This window comes from Lampris incognitus, chromosome 19 (assembly GCF_029633865.1).
Source record: "Lampris incognitus isolate fLamInc1 chromosome 19, fLamInc1.hap2, whole genome shotgun sequence".
NCBI classification, from domain to species: Eukaryota; Metazoa; Chordata; class Actinopteri; order Lampriformes; family Lampridae; genus Lampris; species Lampris incognitus.
In genome coordinates this window covers 31,158,725-31,176,016 of record NC_079229.1, presented here as the reverse complement: position 1 = coordinate 31,176,016, position 17,292 = coordinate 31,158,725, and the positions used below count along the sequence as shown (strand labels likewise).

General features: G+C 44.6%; 1 protein-coding gene across 2 annotated transcripts in view; it reads left to right on the top strand.

The window, feature by feature from the left end:
- The first annotated feature begins 2,947 nt into the window (after positions 1-2,947).
- The window catches only part of LOC130130126 (cadherin-10-like), a 29,190-nt gene continuing 14,845 nt past the window's right edge, over positions 2,948-17,292 (top strand). For both annotated transcript variants that reach the window (XM_056299857.1, XM_056299856.1), the window contains exons 1-3: positions 2,948-3,157; positions 12,183-12,477; positions 17,065-17,184. In XM_056299857.1, coding sequence (XP_056155832.1) covers positions 2,948-3,157; positions 12,183-12,477; positions 17,065-17,184 — 625 coding nt within the window. The remainder of the gene's footprint in view (positions 3,158-12,182; positions 12,478-17,064; positions 17,185-17,292) is intronic.

Genomic DNA, 17,292 nt, shown 5'->3' with positions numbered 1-17,292 from the left:
CACAGGGGCTACAGTGAATTCAGCAGTGAACGTATATGGTGACACCGTGGATGAAGTCCTGCTTTGCAGAGGGATGACAGCTGCTGGCTTGTTTACAGGAGCGGACCTGGGAATGTAAGGCTTCCGGTTTGAATGCCGTAATGGCCACGAAGCGCTTAAAGATGAAATCTGGGACTTCCCCTGATCTGTCCTTCCTTCTGGCAGCAAGAGCTGCAAACAAGCTGCTGTTTTCGCTCATGTGCCATCAGTTCAGCAGTAAACGGTTCCGACCCTTGTAAAAGAGGCAACCTCGGAGCAACGCTAACACAGAATCTAATGCATTATAAACTAACATCGTTAAACACGGAGACACTTCTGCACTATAATATTGACTGTAGATTAAGTAGATTATCTATCCAATGGAACCATTGCCATATCATTATCAAATGTTTGGGGAGGAAAGTCTTTGCCGCTGCACCAGTGTTTGTCCTACCTCATCAAAATTTCAAAAGTGGTTTGTGGAGAACATCTCCAACCATGGTGCCAGTTAGTATAATTTGGCCTGACTCCATGATCCAGGTCTATAAAATAACTATTCATTAATGGAGAATTGTCACAGAGTTCATCTTTACTGGAACAAGACACAGTTTCCTGACTCTAAAGCAAATACTGCCTTTGGGCAAAGCACGTACCCTCCCACAATTCCAGTGGAAACGTTTAATGTTTGGGGAGTGCAACAGCCAAAACTACACAACCACAATCTCACTCACGCATTTCAGTGTTTATGAAGCTGGACATTGCTGAAGATCTCACCATATTCTCTCTGTATAAATATCAAGTTACGTTTGGAGAACAAAAAAAAGGAGGCGTTTAAAAAGGGTTGGGGGAGGGTCTTATGGAAAATAAGATTTGTCTCATCTTGGGGTGGATTTTGCTGTCATTGAAGAGTATCATTCTCATGCTTTAACAGCACTTTAATAACATCTATGTTCCAACAGTTTTTTTATGTGACCAAATAACACCATTTGAACACCCCGATCAGAGTTGCCCCTCCAAGTGATGTCACACTGGGAACGAGCATAAGGCCTTCCATCCCAGGGGCAAGGTACACCGCATGGCCCAAAATATGTGGACACCCGGACATCACACCCATATGTTCTTGTTGAAAATCTCATTCCAAAACCATGGGCATTAATATGGACTTGGTCCCCGTTTTTGCGACCATAACAGCCTCTACTCTTCTGGGAAGGCTTTCCACTAGGTTTTGGAACGTGTCTGCAGGGATTCGCCCCCTCCCATCCAGCCACACGAGCATCAGTGAGGTCAGGCACTGATGTTGGGTGAGAAGGTCTGGCTCACAGTCGGTGTTCCAATTCATCTCAAATGTGTTGGATGGGGTTGAGGTCAGGGCTCTGTGCAGGCTAGTCAAGTTCTTCCACACCAAACTCAGCAAGCCACGTCTTTATGGACCTCACTTTGTCCTTGAAACAGGACAGGGCCTTCCCCAAACTGTTAACACAAGTCTCTTGAATATCATTGTATGCTGTAGCATTAAGATTTACCTTCAGTGGAACTAAGGGGCCGGGTCCAAACCATGAAAAACAGTCCCAGACCAGTATCCCTCAAAGCATAGTACCAACTTTACTGTTGGCAATTCACAATAACAGACTGGTACAGTTGACCAGGGAAGCTCTCGCAACGCAGAAAATTGACCAACGGACTTATGGAAAGGTGGCAGCCTATGACAGTGCCATGCGGAGAGTCACTGAGCTCTTCAGTACGACCCATTCTACTGCTGATGTTTGTCTATGGAGACTTGTGTCTATGTACTTGATTTTACGTATAAACCATCATAGATTTGACTGAAATACCCAAATCCACTCATTAGCAGGGGTGTCCACATACCTTTGGCCATATAGTGTAGCTTCTGGTTGGGCAGCATAGGCTCTGTGCATAACTGTAGTCCGCTGACTTCCGGTTTCGACCGCAGGAGTCATACCAGTTTCCGGTTTATTGCCATATGCTATCATCAATGGCATATTGTTCGCAATACCCACAAGATTTACCAGGGATAAATGTCATGACATGTACAGAATTTTCTACGCACTTTCACCTGCAACCACCAGCAAACGGTCAAGTTGTACACCCACAACTACAAGGGTGAGTAATTACAAACTCTATGAAGAAAAACAATATATTTACACACATAAAGCTAGGCTATAAACTAGGCTAGAATATAGGCTTAATTACCCACTCTTGTAATTCTGTACACGTCATTAACATTTATCCGGCGTAAATCTTGTAGGCATCGTGAACAATATCATTGACGATGGCATACGGCAATAAACCCGAAACTGGTATGACTTTCTGTTAAGGGAGGGGGCGGAGCCAGCAATACTGCCAGCCAATCAGAGTAGTGGCTCGTGAATAACGCTATCATCATGTCAATGAGCTCCCCAACAGCCCTGAAGACGAAATATTTGGTGTAAAAAAAGGCACATACGTGTCATAGGCATTCAGTAGTTATACCAGTTGATCAAAAAAAGGAAAATACCCCCCCCCCCCATAACACTGCTCTGAGGACTGTACTGAACAATAGCAAATATTGAACAACTGGAACTTGCTTAGCTGGAAATAGTGCGTACCCACCAAACTCTGCAGAGGAGGTTTCTAAAAGTTTTTTTTTTTTCTTGCTTTATTGCAAGTTTTGGTCAGCAACCACTGCTCGTGCTCTAGGAATATCATTTTACAAGCGCCATAAATAACAATGTGCGCTTTGAGTCAAGCCAATATGTGTAATTAATCCCTTTTGCACATGTGCCTTGTTTTCACAGTGATACGATGGACAACAAGGAAGGGGAATAAAATGTCTGTTCTGGCGACATCGCTTTCCAGTATTTGTCCTATCAGAAGCTTATCAACGTGAATCACAAGTCATCCAGAACATTTCCCACACCGACTGGATAACATGTTAACCCGCCAGCTCCTGTTTCTCCTGATGCTATCCATCCTGTGGCCCGGCTCTGCCCTGCCTCTCGCACCTAGGAATATTGGGAACCTCTTTAAAATGTCCGAGGACGATGGAAGGATACTTCAGCGCTCCAAACGGGGATGGATGTGGAACCAGTTCTTTCTGCTGGAGGAGTATGCAGGAAATGACCCCCAGTACGTTGGCAAGGTAATATGTCAGAACACATTTATCTGTGTTGTTGCTTTTTGAGTGCGTGAAAGGAGCGTTTAAAGTTACTGTGTGCAGAGGAATGTACTGAAAGGTGACTGGCCTTCACATGCCATCCAAGCTGACTTTGAATCAATCACACATGCTCACTACAAACAGACCTTTTTTGCTCCACTCACACCCATTCATTTGTGTCTCTAAAGAAAGAAAGACATTCCAATATAAATGCCACTTCATTTCAACATGTAATGAATTTCACGTTGGATAGATGCGATTGGTGTAGCACGGCTTATTTCAACATTCGTAGGAAAGGAGCACAAAGAGTGTGTGGCTCTAATGCCACTTATATGAGGAGTCATCTCCATCAGACGCCCGGCACGGCAGCAACCATACAACATAATCATCCCCCGTCAGCCAGAGACACCGAGGGCTGATGAGTCATCTCTGTGTGTCATGACAGGGCGCTTCACTGTAGCTGGGCAGAGGCCAGACGAAGCCGCGATACCAACCCTTAAAAAGAAGAGAGAGCAGCAGCCTGTCAAAACTGTACACACCCTTTTTCCAAACACAAACCCACACACACACGTGCATGCACACAACACACACATGCACGCACATGCACACACACACGCCCACACAAAACCCACCTATCCAAATGAGATTGGTTGTTGTCAACTCCTCCGTGCTGACACTATAAAGACAGGTGCATTGGGGAACTCTACACTTATCAACTTGAGGGAGGGAAATGAGGTGACTGTCGACAGCCAATTTTCTCAGAGGAAGCTGGCTTTCATCACACACTTCATTCTCAGGAGTAAACAAGTGTCTTCACGGGGTTGTGTAGGGTGATATGACAACTTGCTTTGCCGAAAACCATCATCCTGATGCACTGTACAGAAAAGAGCAGGAAAAAAAAAATAAATGGGAAAAAAGGATGTGATGGGTAGGAGGAGGGAGGAAGCAGATCAATCAAGAGGCCCAATGAAATTGATCTCGTTGTTCGACGTGATGAAGCAGCAAAGGAAATGTTAACTATAAAGATTTTCGTCCGATGATGCTGTCTGCAACTGGTGCGTTCTGGCTCTCCTCTTGGCCGTTTGATGCTGTTTGGCAACCGAGTTCTGTGGCATGACAGCAATCAAATTCGCCGGCTCTCCACCCTCCCTGTGTCCAATATCATTCATTATTAAACTGTCAGAAAGACATGAAGCAGTAATAAATTACTGCATGGTAAAAATAAGACGGCCACATGCTGCCTTGTTGCCTCACAGAGGAGGCTGTGGCGGCTCCTATCGCTAACTCCATCGGCTTTACTTTGGAGTAGCGTAGAGAGGGAGAGCAAAAGAAAGAGAGAGGCAGTAATAGAGACAAGGAAAATGATGGAGAGAGTAGAGAGAGAGAGAGAGAAAGATAGACAGAGGCAGTAATAGACAAGGAAAACTAGAGATGGGGGCAGTGATAGAGACAAGGACAATGATAGAGAGAGTAGAGAGAGAGCGAGAGAGAGGCAGCAATAGACAAGGAAAATTATAGAGAGTTATAGAGGAGAGAGAGAGAGGCAGCGATAGAGACAAGGAAAATTATAGTTATAGAGGAGAGAGAGAGAGCGAGAGAGAGAGATGCGAAGATTTAGGGCGAAAATCAAAAGCACTTACAGGCCTAGTGTGAAGCCATCAAAGCCTTGATGGTCTTCCTCATGAAGATGGTTTTAATGGCTTTTCCAGCGTACTGCAGGAGACTGTTTATTTCACTTTCAATCATGCCTCCCTCCGTCCCCAACACACTCGCAGTCCATCTCGTGAGGTTGATTTCCAGATTACATTAGGTTTGATGTAAAGAACTGCCTCAGTCGTGTGTAGTCCAGTGCTTTGGCCATACCTAGCTTCTGCTGCTGCTGTTGTTGTTGATGTTTATTTTCAAACAATACCATACACAAAAGATGTGTATCTGTCATCATATCGGGGTGTTTGGCAGACGTGCTGCTTTAAGAATACCATGCAGAGGACTGACATTTCGCCAGTCCTCTGCATGGTAATTATTCCTGCTGGAACAATAAGTGAGGGATATACAAAGACGTGAACGAAGGCACAGATTTCAACACAACTGGTTATCCTTTTCTTGGCTCGGCACTGACGATTCTCTCTGTGTTTGCCTTCAGCTGTAAACACGAATGTGTCAATGCGAGCCCACGTCTTCAAGGTCTGGAGTGCGCTGTACAATGTGCATGGGGTGTGCAGGCATCCGCTGTTTAAAATCCCCTCAAATCTCTCGCTCCTCCTGACTTTCAAAGTGCCATTAACAAGCATGAGCACTCGACATGTGCAGCCGCGGCGCCCTACTTCTTAATCAGGGCTGCCGAGTGTGAACACTCTCAGTGCCGCACAACACAATCAGTAACTTTGGAGTCCGGGGCACTCAAGCTTATGTTTCTGAAGTGAGCAGAAATCCTATTAAAGTCTGGGTACCTTGAATTACAATTGTGCCTAGTAAACAAAACACCCTGCCCTAACGTAACCTCACAGCGATTTGGTGAGTAAAGACCCTGCGGGTTTTGGACGGACTTGCTTTCCTGCAGGTTTATTTTCTAGGATCTTAAAAAAAAAATATGGAGAAGACCGGATGGACGTCTAGGTATTACGTTAACCTAAATCAAAACATGCTGTTCCGATGGTATAGCGTTTCTTTTCTTCTTTTTTTTCCCCCCTCACTTATGTCTCAGGAGTGATGGAGAGACGAGGCTAGAGACAGACAGACAGACAGAGAGAGACAGAGTAATTATTCTGTATCCCTTCTAAGCTCTATTTTGCTATCTCTTCTTTGCAGCACCGAGCAATGCTTAACACAGACCTGACAAGAATTGCCAATGATTTTGCTGCTTTTCTGACAATTCCTCAGTGTTTGTGCAAGGCGATTTAACTCATCAAGGCCCTCCTCTGTGCTTGTGCTGTGAGGCCTTGAAAAGGCTGCGTTAGCGCTGAGTGGCCTTGAGCAGAGAGCCTTTGAATCTATACAAACGCAATGCGACGGTGTTAACATTTGATTTACCCAAAATTTGTGCAAATTATTTGCGCCGTACTTTTGACCAGGGTGATGGTTCAATTCCAGGGCTGACCTGATGTTGATGGACAGAGGAACAGTCTTGTCTCTTTTCTTCGGTTGTGCACTACAAACACCTTGTTTAGGGCATCCGGGCGGTATGGCGGTCTGTTCTGTTGCCTACCAGCACAGGGATCACTGGTTTGAATCCCCGTGTTACCTCCGGCTTGGTAAGGCGCCCCTACAGACACAACTGGCCGTGTCTGCGGATGGGAAGCTGGATGTGGGAATGTGTCCTGTTCGCTGCATTAGTGCCTCCTCTGGTCGGTCAGGGCGACTGTCCGGGGGGGGGGGTAGCATGATCCTCCCACGTGCTACCTCCCCCCTGGCGAAACGCCTCACTGTCAGGTAAAAAGAAGCGGCTGGCGACTCCAAATGTATCGGAGGAGGCATGTGGTAGTCTGCACCCCTCCCCTGATCAGCAGAGGGGGTGGAGCAGCGACCGGGAGGCTCGGAAGAGTGGGCCAAGTACAATTGGGGAGAAAAAGGAGGAAAAAAATCCAACAAAAACCACCTTGGTTTTTTTTTTTTCCAACTTTCTTGAAGATGGAGTAAGTCTTTGTAAAATTCAGGGAAAAGACAACAGACATTTAATGTTCATCCTTACTCCATTGTCCAGCGACAAATCCCGGGATGGCAGGCTGCCGATGGATATTCTCACCAGTGACTAATTATGGGAATTAACTTGGTACCGTATCTCAACTCTGTTGCTAAAGAGGAAATCCTTCAGTTGTCTTAATGCACTGAATGAATTCTTGTAGTAGGGAACCTCCCTGTAGACCTCAAACCCTTAACCTGCGGCCCTGGCACCATGCCCCACCAATTTAGCTGAGCAGGAAAACTATTACTTTTAGGTGTCAGGTTATCTCTCAAAAAGACAAACACCAAACTCTTTATACCCGCAAGCCTGCAGCCTAATTTGCTTGACAATGAGGAATCTATATGACCACAGGGGGTGAAATCCATTTACCCATATGATTAGAGAGCTGAGTCTATGAAGCCATTAAATAATAAGCATTACTGTTTTGGCTATGGGCTTGTTTTTGGTTTTTTTTTTTTTTTTTTTTTTTGGTGCAGTTGTTGGAAACATGTTAAATCCATAACTGTGTTCTCTGAAGGACATCAAATTACAATTAGCCAGTAGACTTGACAGCTGCAATCAAGTTAGAGATGGCTTTCATGGCTCCCCACTTGCAGTTTTTCCTTCCCTGGTTCCTCTTTATGGGATCAAAAACCAAGACAAGAGAAATGTGGCAATAATAAGACATAACTTGCTGGAGAAAATGACAAAAAAGCCGGGGAAAAAAATGTAATTCCCACACTGTGAGTGGTGTCAAGTTGTGTTGGCCTTATTATTGTGATGAGTGAGGAACTGTCAGTTAAGTTTTCTGTATTTCAAGAGGAATACTGTATAGAAGCAGTATAATACTTATAAATATTGTGCAACCTTGCTTCAATGAGGTACCACTATGAACAAAAAATGGATTGACTTGCCACCGGATTTGTTTAGTCATCCCTGTGAACAAAGAATGAAAAGTGTGAATAATTTGACCAGTACATTGTAGCGAATTCGGGGGGGGGGCAGTCGGGGAGACCGTTGCCACCGCCGAGACGCGAACTCGCGTCTCCCACTCCGCAAGCGACAACGTTAACCAGTCGACTAAAGGGTCCGACCTGTTAGTCAAGGACCGACGTGTCTACTTATCCATGCAAGTTATACTACCCCCCTCCTTCGGGAAAGCATGTCCGCATGTATCCCAGTTATGACACCAACCGCTAACCGCTAACCGCTCGACTAAAGGGTCAGACCCATCGGCGATCGGCCAGCGTGTCTACTTATCCATGCACGTTACAATATTATCAAAAATAATCATTTAGGGCGTCCGGGTGGAGTAGCGGTCTATTCCATTGTCTACCAACACGGGGATCGCCAGTTTGAATCCCTGTGTTACCTCCTGCTTGGTTGGGCGACCCTACAGACACAATTGCCCGTGTCTGCGGGTGGGAAGCCGGGTGTGGGTATGTGTCCTGGTCGCTGCACTAGCGCCTCCTCTGGTCGGTTGGGGAGGGGGCTGGGATGATCCTCCCACACGCTATGTCCCCCTAGTGAAACTCTTTACTGTCAGAAGCGGCCGGTGACTCCACATGTATCAGAGGAGGCATGTGGTAGTCTGCAGCCCTCCCCGGATCGGCAGACGGGGTGGAGCAGCGACTGTGACAGCTCGGAAGAGTGGGGTAATTGGCCAAAATTCGATTGGGGGAGAGAAAGGGGGGGGTAATAATTAAATTTTTTGGTGTTCTATGTATGTATGTAGCTAGGTCTCTATAACAGTTGATGCAATGTCTGCAGCCTCTTCTGTTGCAGAACGACAAGCCTTCCAACATGCACTGAGGTCAAGGTTCAGAGGTTAATATGTATGCATGTATGCATGTGTGTGTGTGAGGGGGGGGTGCACGAAGTTCAGGTTCAGACCAGACAGTGTTGCTGCTCTATAAAATCTCATTTCAATCCAAAATTCCTACAAACTCTCTCTGACTCGCAGAAATGAGTCTGTCATTCATTGTCAAAAGCAGTTCTGGGCCTCACAGCGGAGCAAGTCACAGATTAGCGTCTTGCTTCAATGGCCCAAAGCTTAGAAGAGAGTTTCTCATATTCATAAATATTGAATGAACTGTCCCGTGCCAAGGAGATGTGTAAAATTTCATACCTAGTGATATTCTCTGAGTTGTTGAGAGTTGTTGAGTGATGAGAGTCTGCACACCACTATCCAACTACTGATCACATTGTTCATTTAAACCTGATGACAGTGAAAAGTCAACTCTTGCTTATTACCATTCTGCCAGGAAGTAGTTAGCACTGTGGCTGTGCACTTCCTAAACTGCAATGCAACTGTCTAACTGGATTGCAAAAAAAAAAAAAAAAAATTAAAAAGTTTGCTCACAGCATGTGGACATTAATATTAATAAGTTTCTGACGTACACACTTTGTCCCTAACTACTTGTCATTTAAAATGTGAACCCATGAGATAGTGCTCTAAATATATCCACTGACAGATCCAGTACAGTAATGAGCTTGAATCAAGTGTCTGTCACAGCGCGCCTCCATTACTGCTCCACGACACTTGGAGCTGTTCCATGTTGATGGATAGGTCGGAGGTGACTAATTTTAGCAATTGTTGCTGTGGGTCAGATCTTATCATTTTTCAAAGGCACACTTTGGAGGGCAAATCAATGACTAATTTGAACCAAACTAATGGAGTATGTCAGCCATCTCAGACTCCCCGGGTGCTGAGGCAGATTCCTTTCCGGAAAAAGTGAAAACAGCCAGATTTCTCAGTTGGGTCATTATGGTTTTCATTTTCAACTCACCTTTTCAAGCTCAGCATCCACAAAGGAACGCTTTTAGTAAAGAGGCTAGATGAAAAATAGCCACCCGGAAATAATAATAATTGCAGACATCATAGGTTATGAAATGGGCTATGAAACTGACTATTATAGAACTTTGCAGCCAAAACTTCCATCCATCCATCCATTATCCAAACCGCTTATCCTGCTCTCAGGGTCACGGGGATGCTGGAGCCTATCCCAGCAGTCATAGGGTGGCAGGTGGGGAGACACCCTGGACAGGCCGTCAGTCCATCACAGGGCTATATTATATATATCAAAACGTTTACTTCAAAAATATTTGCTTACGAAATTCAGGTAGAATTATTCATATATATATATTTGACAACACCCCCAAGTCAAGAGTTCTCTATAACAGTTGGTCCCATGTCTGCAGCCTCTACTGTTGCAGAATAAGCCTTCCAACATGCACTGAGGTCAAGGTTCAGAGGTCAATATTTCATAGCAGGACCTATTTACAATCTTAAGGGTTGACATAATTTTATGCTACAGGTCGAGACCTTTCCAACGATGTATTTGGTTTAGTCCTACAACAAAGTTTTAATTTTAACATTTCAGGAGCACATCCTTGATCTGGGTTTACTTTCGAGCCCTTTGGAGGCCTAACACATGCAATGAAAGGTCTTTAGGGGTTTTTTTTTGGGGGGGGGGTTGTCTGTTTTTGTGGAAATAGTGACAAATTTTGTTTAATAATCATTTCTGACTCATTTACAACCAAACTAGTAATTTTGGCTTACTTTGAAGCTCATTTTCCTGATGAAATGCAAGATCTTTCTTTTCAGACCTAACCAGGGGTGGACTGGGAATGAAAAATGGCCCTGGTCTTTTTGACTCAGACCGGCCCACCAACCCCCGCCCCCCCAGCAATACACCACCACCCACAAAAACCATGCCACACTTTACATAAACAAGATTACTGAACAATATTTATAACAATAACTTTAGTAGAATAGATGTAAAATAGAATTAGGGGAATGTGTTGCTCTTAGGAGGTTGGCTAGAAGCAGCACATTTTGGCACAATGGCACTGGCAGCAAGGGGGCACGAATCTTTGAAACCATCTGACCAGTAAAAGAAAGAATTTTAACCACCTTCACGTTTTTTCTCTTTTTGCTTGTCCATCTTGTTCCACGCCACTATTTATCCAAATGTCGCCACTTAACAGAGGTTGGAAAGGGGCGGGGCCCAGGAAACGTTAGAATGGACCGGACCAAAAGTAACTGGCTGGGAGAGACAGGCTGACAGATTTAACACTAACCGCAGTGGGCCGGCAGCCCACTCGCCTGGGCCAGTCCAGACACACAGCACTTGGTTATTTTTATTTAAGTGGGGGCTGGGGTTATTTATATTTTGCTTTGCGTCGACCCCAATTGTCAAGCGGCCCACCGGGAAAACTCCCGGGGCTCCAGATGGCCAGTCTGCCATTGGACTTAACCCTAACCTGAGCAATTCAAGCCCCATACCTGTAGTAATGCCTTGGAAAACAAACATAATAACTGCTATGAAATGTAATTTTCTTGTCTGAGACGGGAGAGGACCTGCTTATATCAAGTGTCTCAGTCAATTCTATCTATCTATCCTTCTATCTATAATACATCAGGGGCCTCATTTTGAGATTTATTTGTTGTCCAGTGACATTTCTTCTTAAGTCACGACTTAAGCATAACCCTTTTACAATACACAATAATAAATAGGTGGGCCTGTGACAATAAATGGTTGGGATGTAAGTGCTAAATAATAACAATAAATACATATCTTAGATAGACGTCATAAAAACAGCGGCAGTTTTTTAGGATCCGTCGGTTTGATGTCCGTCAACGGGTGACGTCATTCAGCTGGGCGCCATTGCAAGCAACCAAAGCAGTGACCATTAAAGAAGTCCGTATTACAGGAGCCTAGGTGACAAGTTATCTCGTCATCACAAGAAAACAACTTTCACAATCTCGTGATCATGAGAAAAATAAGTTGTGATCACCAGACAACAGAAACCAAAATGGTATTATTGGATGGCCTCTATGGACTTCCCTTAGGGTAAGGGCCAACATTACAGCATATTAATATCAAACAGATGACATTGAATTTCATTTAAGTTTGACATGACATTGTAATGTCAATTCAATTGCATAAAGCAGCCGGTCCAAAAAATAAAAAAAATAAATGCGTGTTTTCAATCTAGGATCTTTGAATGACAGTTCATTCAATTACAGTGAGTTTTAATTATTGTGCTGCATTGCTTATATACATAGAATTATGTAATTTAGTGTGTTTTTGCAGACTTACTTACTTTGACGTTATCGAATACTTGCATGAGTTTTACATACACAGGTCCAAATATTTTATATAAATAACATGGCATTATAAATGTTATATAAATACATGGGGACATACGTTCAGGAATGTCTTTGCAACCGTCAAACTTAACCCAACAAGTCAGATTCCTGCTTTTCCAAGAAAAATTAACTGGCAAACAAAATTATTCTGATTCAGTCGGGTCCAAATCTAAACGCGTTTCTCTGATTTTCAGCTGCAATCCAACATGGACAACGGCAACCGGAACGTAAAGTACATCCTCACAGGAGAAGGTGCGGGGACCCTGTTCATTATTGACGAAAAGTCGGGCGACATCCACGCCACCAAGAGGCTGGACAGAGAGGAGAAGGCCATGTACACCCTGCACGCCAAGGTGCTGGACAGGAACACCAATGCCGAGCTGGAGCCTGACACTGAGTTTAATGTGAAAATACACGACATCAATGATAATGAGCCCAAGTTCTCAAAGGAACTCTATTTTGCCAGCGTCCCTGAGATGTCAGAAGTTGGTGAGTAAAGTCTTGATTTTTGTTTTTTATTCATTTGTTTTATATGCTGTTATTTATTTTACCGCTTACTATTAATTACATTGTTGGGGCTGGTGAAGGAAAGACCTCTCAGAGGTACATTTTAGTACGTTTCTCAAAATAACAACAACCTTGCACAGCTGAACAATTTGGGCTCGTCAGTCGGGCATTTCAAACTTTTGAGATCCATTATGAATCACAAACAATCTTTCACTGAGAACTTGCTAACTATTCGTCTCGGTAGCGTAGCGGTCTATTCCGTTGCCTACCAACACGGGGATCGCTGGTTCGAATCCCCGTGTTACTTCCGGCTTGGTCAGGCATCCCTACAGACACAATTGGCCGTGTCTGCGTGTGGGACGCTGGATGTGGGTATGCATCCTGGTCGCTGCACTAGCGCCTCCTCTGTCAGTCTGTTTGGGGGGGAGGGGCAACTGGGGGGAACAGCGTGATCCTCCCACGCGCTACATCCCCCTGGTGAAACTCATCACTGTCAGGTGGAAAGAAGCAGCTGGTGACTCCACATGTATGGGAGGAGGCATGTGGTAGTCTGCAGCCCTCCCCGGATCGGCATAGGGGGTGGCTCAGCGACCAGGACGGCTCGGAAGAGTGGGGTAGTTGGCCAGATACAGTTGGGGAGGAAAAAAAACAAGCTTGGACAGCTGAACAATTTGGGTTCATCAGTTGGGCATTCCAAACTTTTGAGATCCATTATAAATTACAAAAAAATGTTTCACAGAGAACTTGCCAACTATCTATTTTAACCTGAATTTGTTTATCCAACATACAAATTACCTACAGCAGCATAGAAATACAATCAGCATCTTGCACTGAGTGGTAGAACAACCAAGAAACATCGGGGTAAACACTGTGTAGAGCAATTTACGCGTCGGCTCGGTGGTCTACAGCCTCAGCTGTATACTTACATATAAGTCAAGTAATAATTGTGAAATGGGATTTCTGCTCCAATAATCCTCCCATACATTTACCAATTTTAAACGACAGTCCTGAAAAGTCACGGTTCCATACTTGGCATTGGCTTGTTGGCTCATTGGGCATTCAGAACAAGTAGTGCCATTGCCATTTTTAATAGGCAATGGAAATACTGAAAGTTTATATTGTCACAATCTTTCTAATTAAGGCCTTGCTTCATTGCACTCCACTTCACTCCATTCAAGTACTATAAATAAACCAGTTGTGGCGAATATAAACAAAGCATATGAAAATGATTCCGGCGACTTGAAATCAATCCCCAATTATGCAATTGTAAATTAATACATGGAAGCAATCAAGGGTAAATCAAAACCTAATTGTGTATATGACAAAAAAAAAGAAAAAAAAGAAGCCGTTTCCCTATTTGGAATGCATGACGTGTCGCATCTCAGGTTTCTAAATTGCACGGACGACGGCAAAAGGTGGGTCAGGGTCACCACTTCTTCTCTACAGGCTAATAAACTGCCTCGTGCACTCAGACTGAACACAGTGGTTAATCAAGCCAGCCAGGCATGAAGAATCAGCGGCTCCCTTTTATGCTATCAGGACTGGGACTAAGCGAGACAGATGTTCAAGTGCTCATTAGTATGCACAGAGACAATCCTTCCCGAGCAGGACACAGCAGAGGTCTCTGGGATGCCAAGGACAGTATTTTTTTTCTTTAATTGAGGTGTTATTGAAACGCTTGGTTGGATCACCCAGGACTTAAAAAAAAATGCCTCCAGTGAGGTTTTTTTTCCGGAGAAACAAGACAAAACTAAGCAAGCAGTGTTTAGTTTCTCATTACTGGTTTCCAGTGTTTAAAATTGCCACTCAGGTAGTAAATATATCCTTGGAAATTACTATTCGTTGGATTTGCAAAAGGTCCCTAAAACCAGCCATTTGATAAGATTAAAGGTCTAAAGCTCCACAACTTCAACTGGAAGCCATAATAGCTGCCTCTCTTGCAAGATATACAAGAATAAAATACAATAAATACAATATAACACAATACAATACAATGAAGTGTTTTAGAGGACAAGTTTTCTTCCCATCTCTTGTTCAGTTCAAACATTTGACTCTCATAATCTCATCTCAAAAGACAAATTTGAGTGTTATGCAGCTGAAAGGAGGATTGCATCAGACCGGTAGCATGCTAATGCTAATGTCTAGTTTAACGCTACAGGCACCTGTTAGCACAGTGTTTCTCAACCCAGTCCTCAAGGAACCCCTATCCTGCATATTTTCTTTGCAACCCTGAATAGGTACCTGTTTGTAGTTATTCAACCAATCAGCAATGAATTTTGTCAGATGTTGCACACCTTGCATAATTAAGTGCTGCGAGATGATTGGTCGAGTAAGTACAAGCAGGGCTACCTATGCAGGGTTACAATGAAAATCTGCAGGATAGGGGGTCCTTGAGCACTGGGTTGAGAAACACCGTGTTAGTACATACTGGGAATGACAATACTCATTACACCTGTACGAGTTTCTTTAAATGTTTGTTACCAGTGTCTTCTTCCACCATCTCATATTTTTTGGCCCCCCCACCCCTACCCCTTTCTCCGAATTGTGCTTGGCCAATTACCCCACTTTTCCGAGCCGTCCTGGTCGCAGCTTCACCCCCTCTGCTGACCCAGGGAGGGCTGCAGACTACCACATGCCTCCTCCCATACATGTGAAGTCGCTTTTTATTTATTTATTTATCATACTACCTTTTTAAAAAAAAAAAATTTCTATTTTTGTCACAGTTTCTTCTAACTCTTCATCCTAGACCCCTTACATGTATATAGAATGTAAGCACTGCCTCACATAGACATCACTGGCATTACATTATACTTGCAATAATCCTATATTACTTAAAATACAGACAACACCAAATGTATTTCTATATATGCAGATATTGAAAAAATAAAATGTCGTTTAAGTGAGTCTGCAAAGTCAAGTGAGCCTCTCATGTGAAAACAGATTCTGATTCTGATGTGTGATTGTGCGTCTTCATTCACTTCTCAGATCCGTTCCTGTGAACCTAGATTCTGCACGCTGTGTGGAAGAGACTCACTATTTCCTCAGTTCTTTGTTTTGTATTCAATGTAAGAGTTGGCTGTGGTAGCGCGGCTGTTTGCCAGTGGGTTTGGGGAGGGATAATGTGTCATGAAGCCGAATTTTAAAGCAAATGTCAAGCACAGTTTGAACCAAGAGGTCTCCGGTTCATATTGCATCTGGAAAAATGAAAGGAGGTAGGGAGGCGGTAAATGATTCATACTTTCCCCTACATGAACAACCCTTGCCCTTCAGCGATGCAGTTGCTTCAGAGGGGCTGCTCCGGAGCCAGTTATAGGGCACAGCGGTTGTGCCGTTGAGCAGATTACCATGTGCAGATGCATTGAGCGTGAATCAGGGCGTTTCTGAAAAAGAATCAAAGTGCTCAACCAATTTCTCAACATGACCAATTACCAAATAAACAATATGTTATATTCAAGCATTGCCTTGTGCCATCATTGATTGCTTGGGGGAGCTTGGTCCGCTGTGTCCTGTGGACCCGGGGACCACGACCCTGCCCCGAGCTGTGCCCAAAGAGGAAACACCGAGGGCGGTCTGACAGGACATGGAAGCGGGGCAGGCTAAGATAACTGCTAGCCCATGCAGCCAGAAGTTCCAATAACACAGAGGGTGTACTGGCGGTGGCCTTGCCTGGCATTGATTGTGTTTTTGGTGTTGTCATGTAGAGTGCAGGGAGGTGTGTTGAGGGTGTCTGGCTGGGAGAGCTGGTGTTGGATTGGCTGGGGGAACCTGGTCTGCTGCGTCCGGTGGACCCAGGGACCACGGTCCTGCCTGGCGCTGCGCACGAAGAAGAAATGCCGAGGACGGTCTGACAGGACGCGGAAGTGGGGCAGGCTAAGCTAACTGCTAGCACATTCAGATTGGCAGTTCCGACAATCATCCTGGCTGGCGTTCATGCTCTTGGACAACGGAAAAAAAAGTTGTTTTTTTGATATGTTCGATATACTATGTGGGGCAGCACAGTGGCGCAGTGGTTAGTGCGGTAGCCTCACAGCAAGAAGGTCTTGGGTTCGAGCCCCGGGGTAGTCCAACCTTGGGGGTCATCCTGGTTTGTCCTCTGTGTGGAGTTTGCATGTTCTCCTCATGTCTGCGTGGGTTTCCTCCGGGGGCTCCAGTTTCCTCCCACAGTCCAAAGACATGTAGGTCAGGTGAATCGGACGTACTAAATTGTCCCTAGGTGTGAATGTGTGTGTGTGTGTGTGTGTGTGTGGGGGGGGGGGGAGGGGGGGTGTATGGGCCCTGTGTGATGGCCTGGCGGCCTGTCCAGGGTTTCTCCCCGCCTGTCGCCCAATGACTGCTGGGATAGGCTCCAGCATCCCCGCGACCCTGACAGCAGGATAAGCGGTTCAGATAATGGATGGATGGAGATGTGTTTCTGTAGTGTTGTAGTTGTTTTGTAGTTTGGATGTGTTCTTGTTGGTTCTGGATGTGTGTTTTTGCCTTTATGTTGCACTGTTGTGGGAAACGACAAATACATGTTCCTGATCTGTGATCTTTGCATACGCTCCCAATCATGGTTGTTTGTTTTTCCAGGTACATCTGTTATCACTGTGACAGCCACTGATGCTGACGATCAAACCTACGGGAACAGTGCCAAGCTGGTGTATAGCATCCTGCAGGGGCAGCCATATTTCTCTGTGGACTCAGAAAACGGTGAACCATCCTAAACAAACGCTCATTCACAATGAGCCCTTTCAGTTATTTGAGTTTGTAAACGAATAAAAAATTAAAAGACAACCGAACAAACTAGAAAGTCAAGGG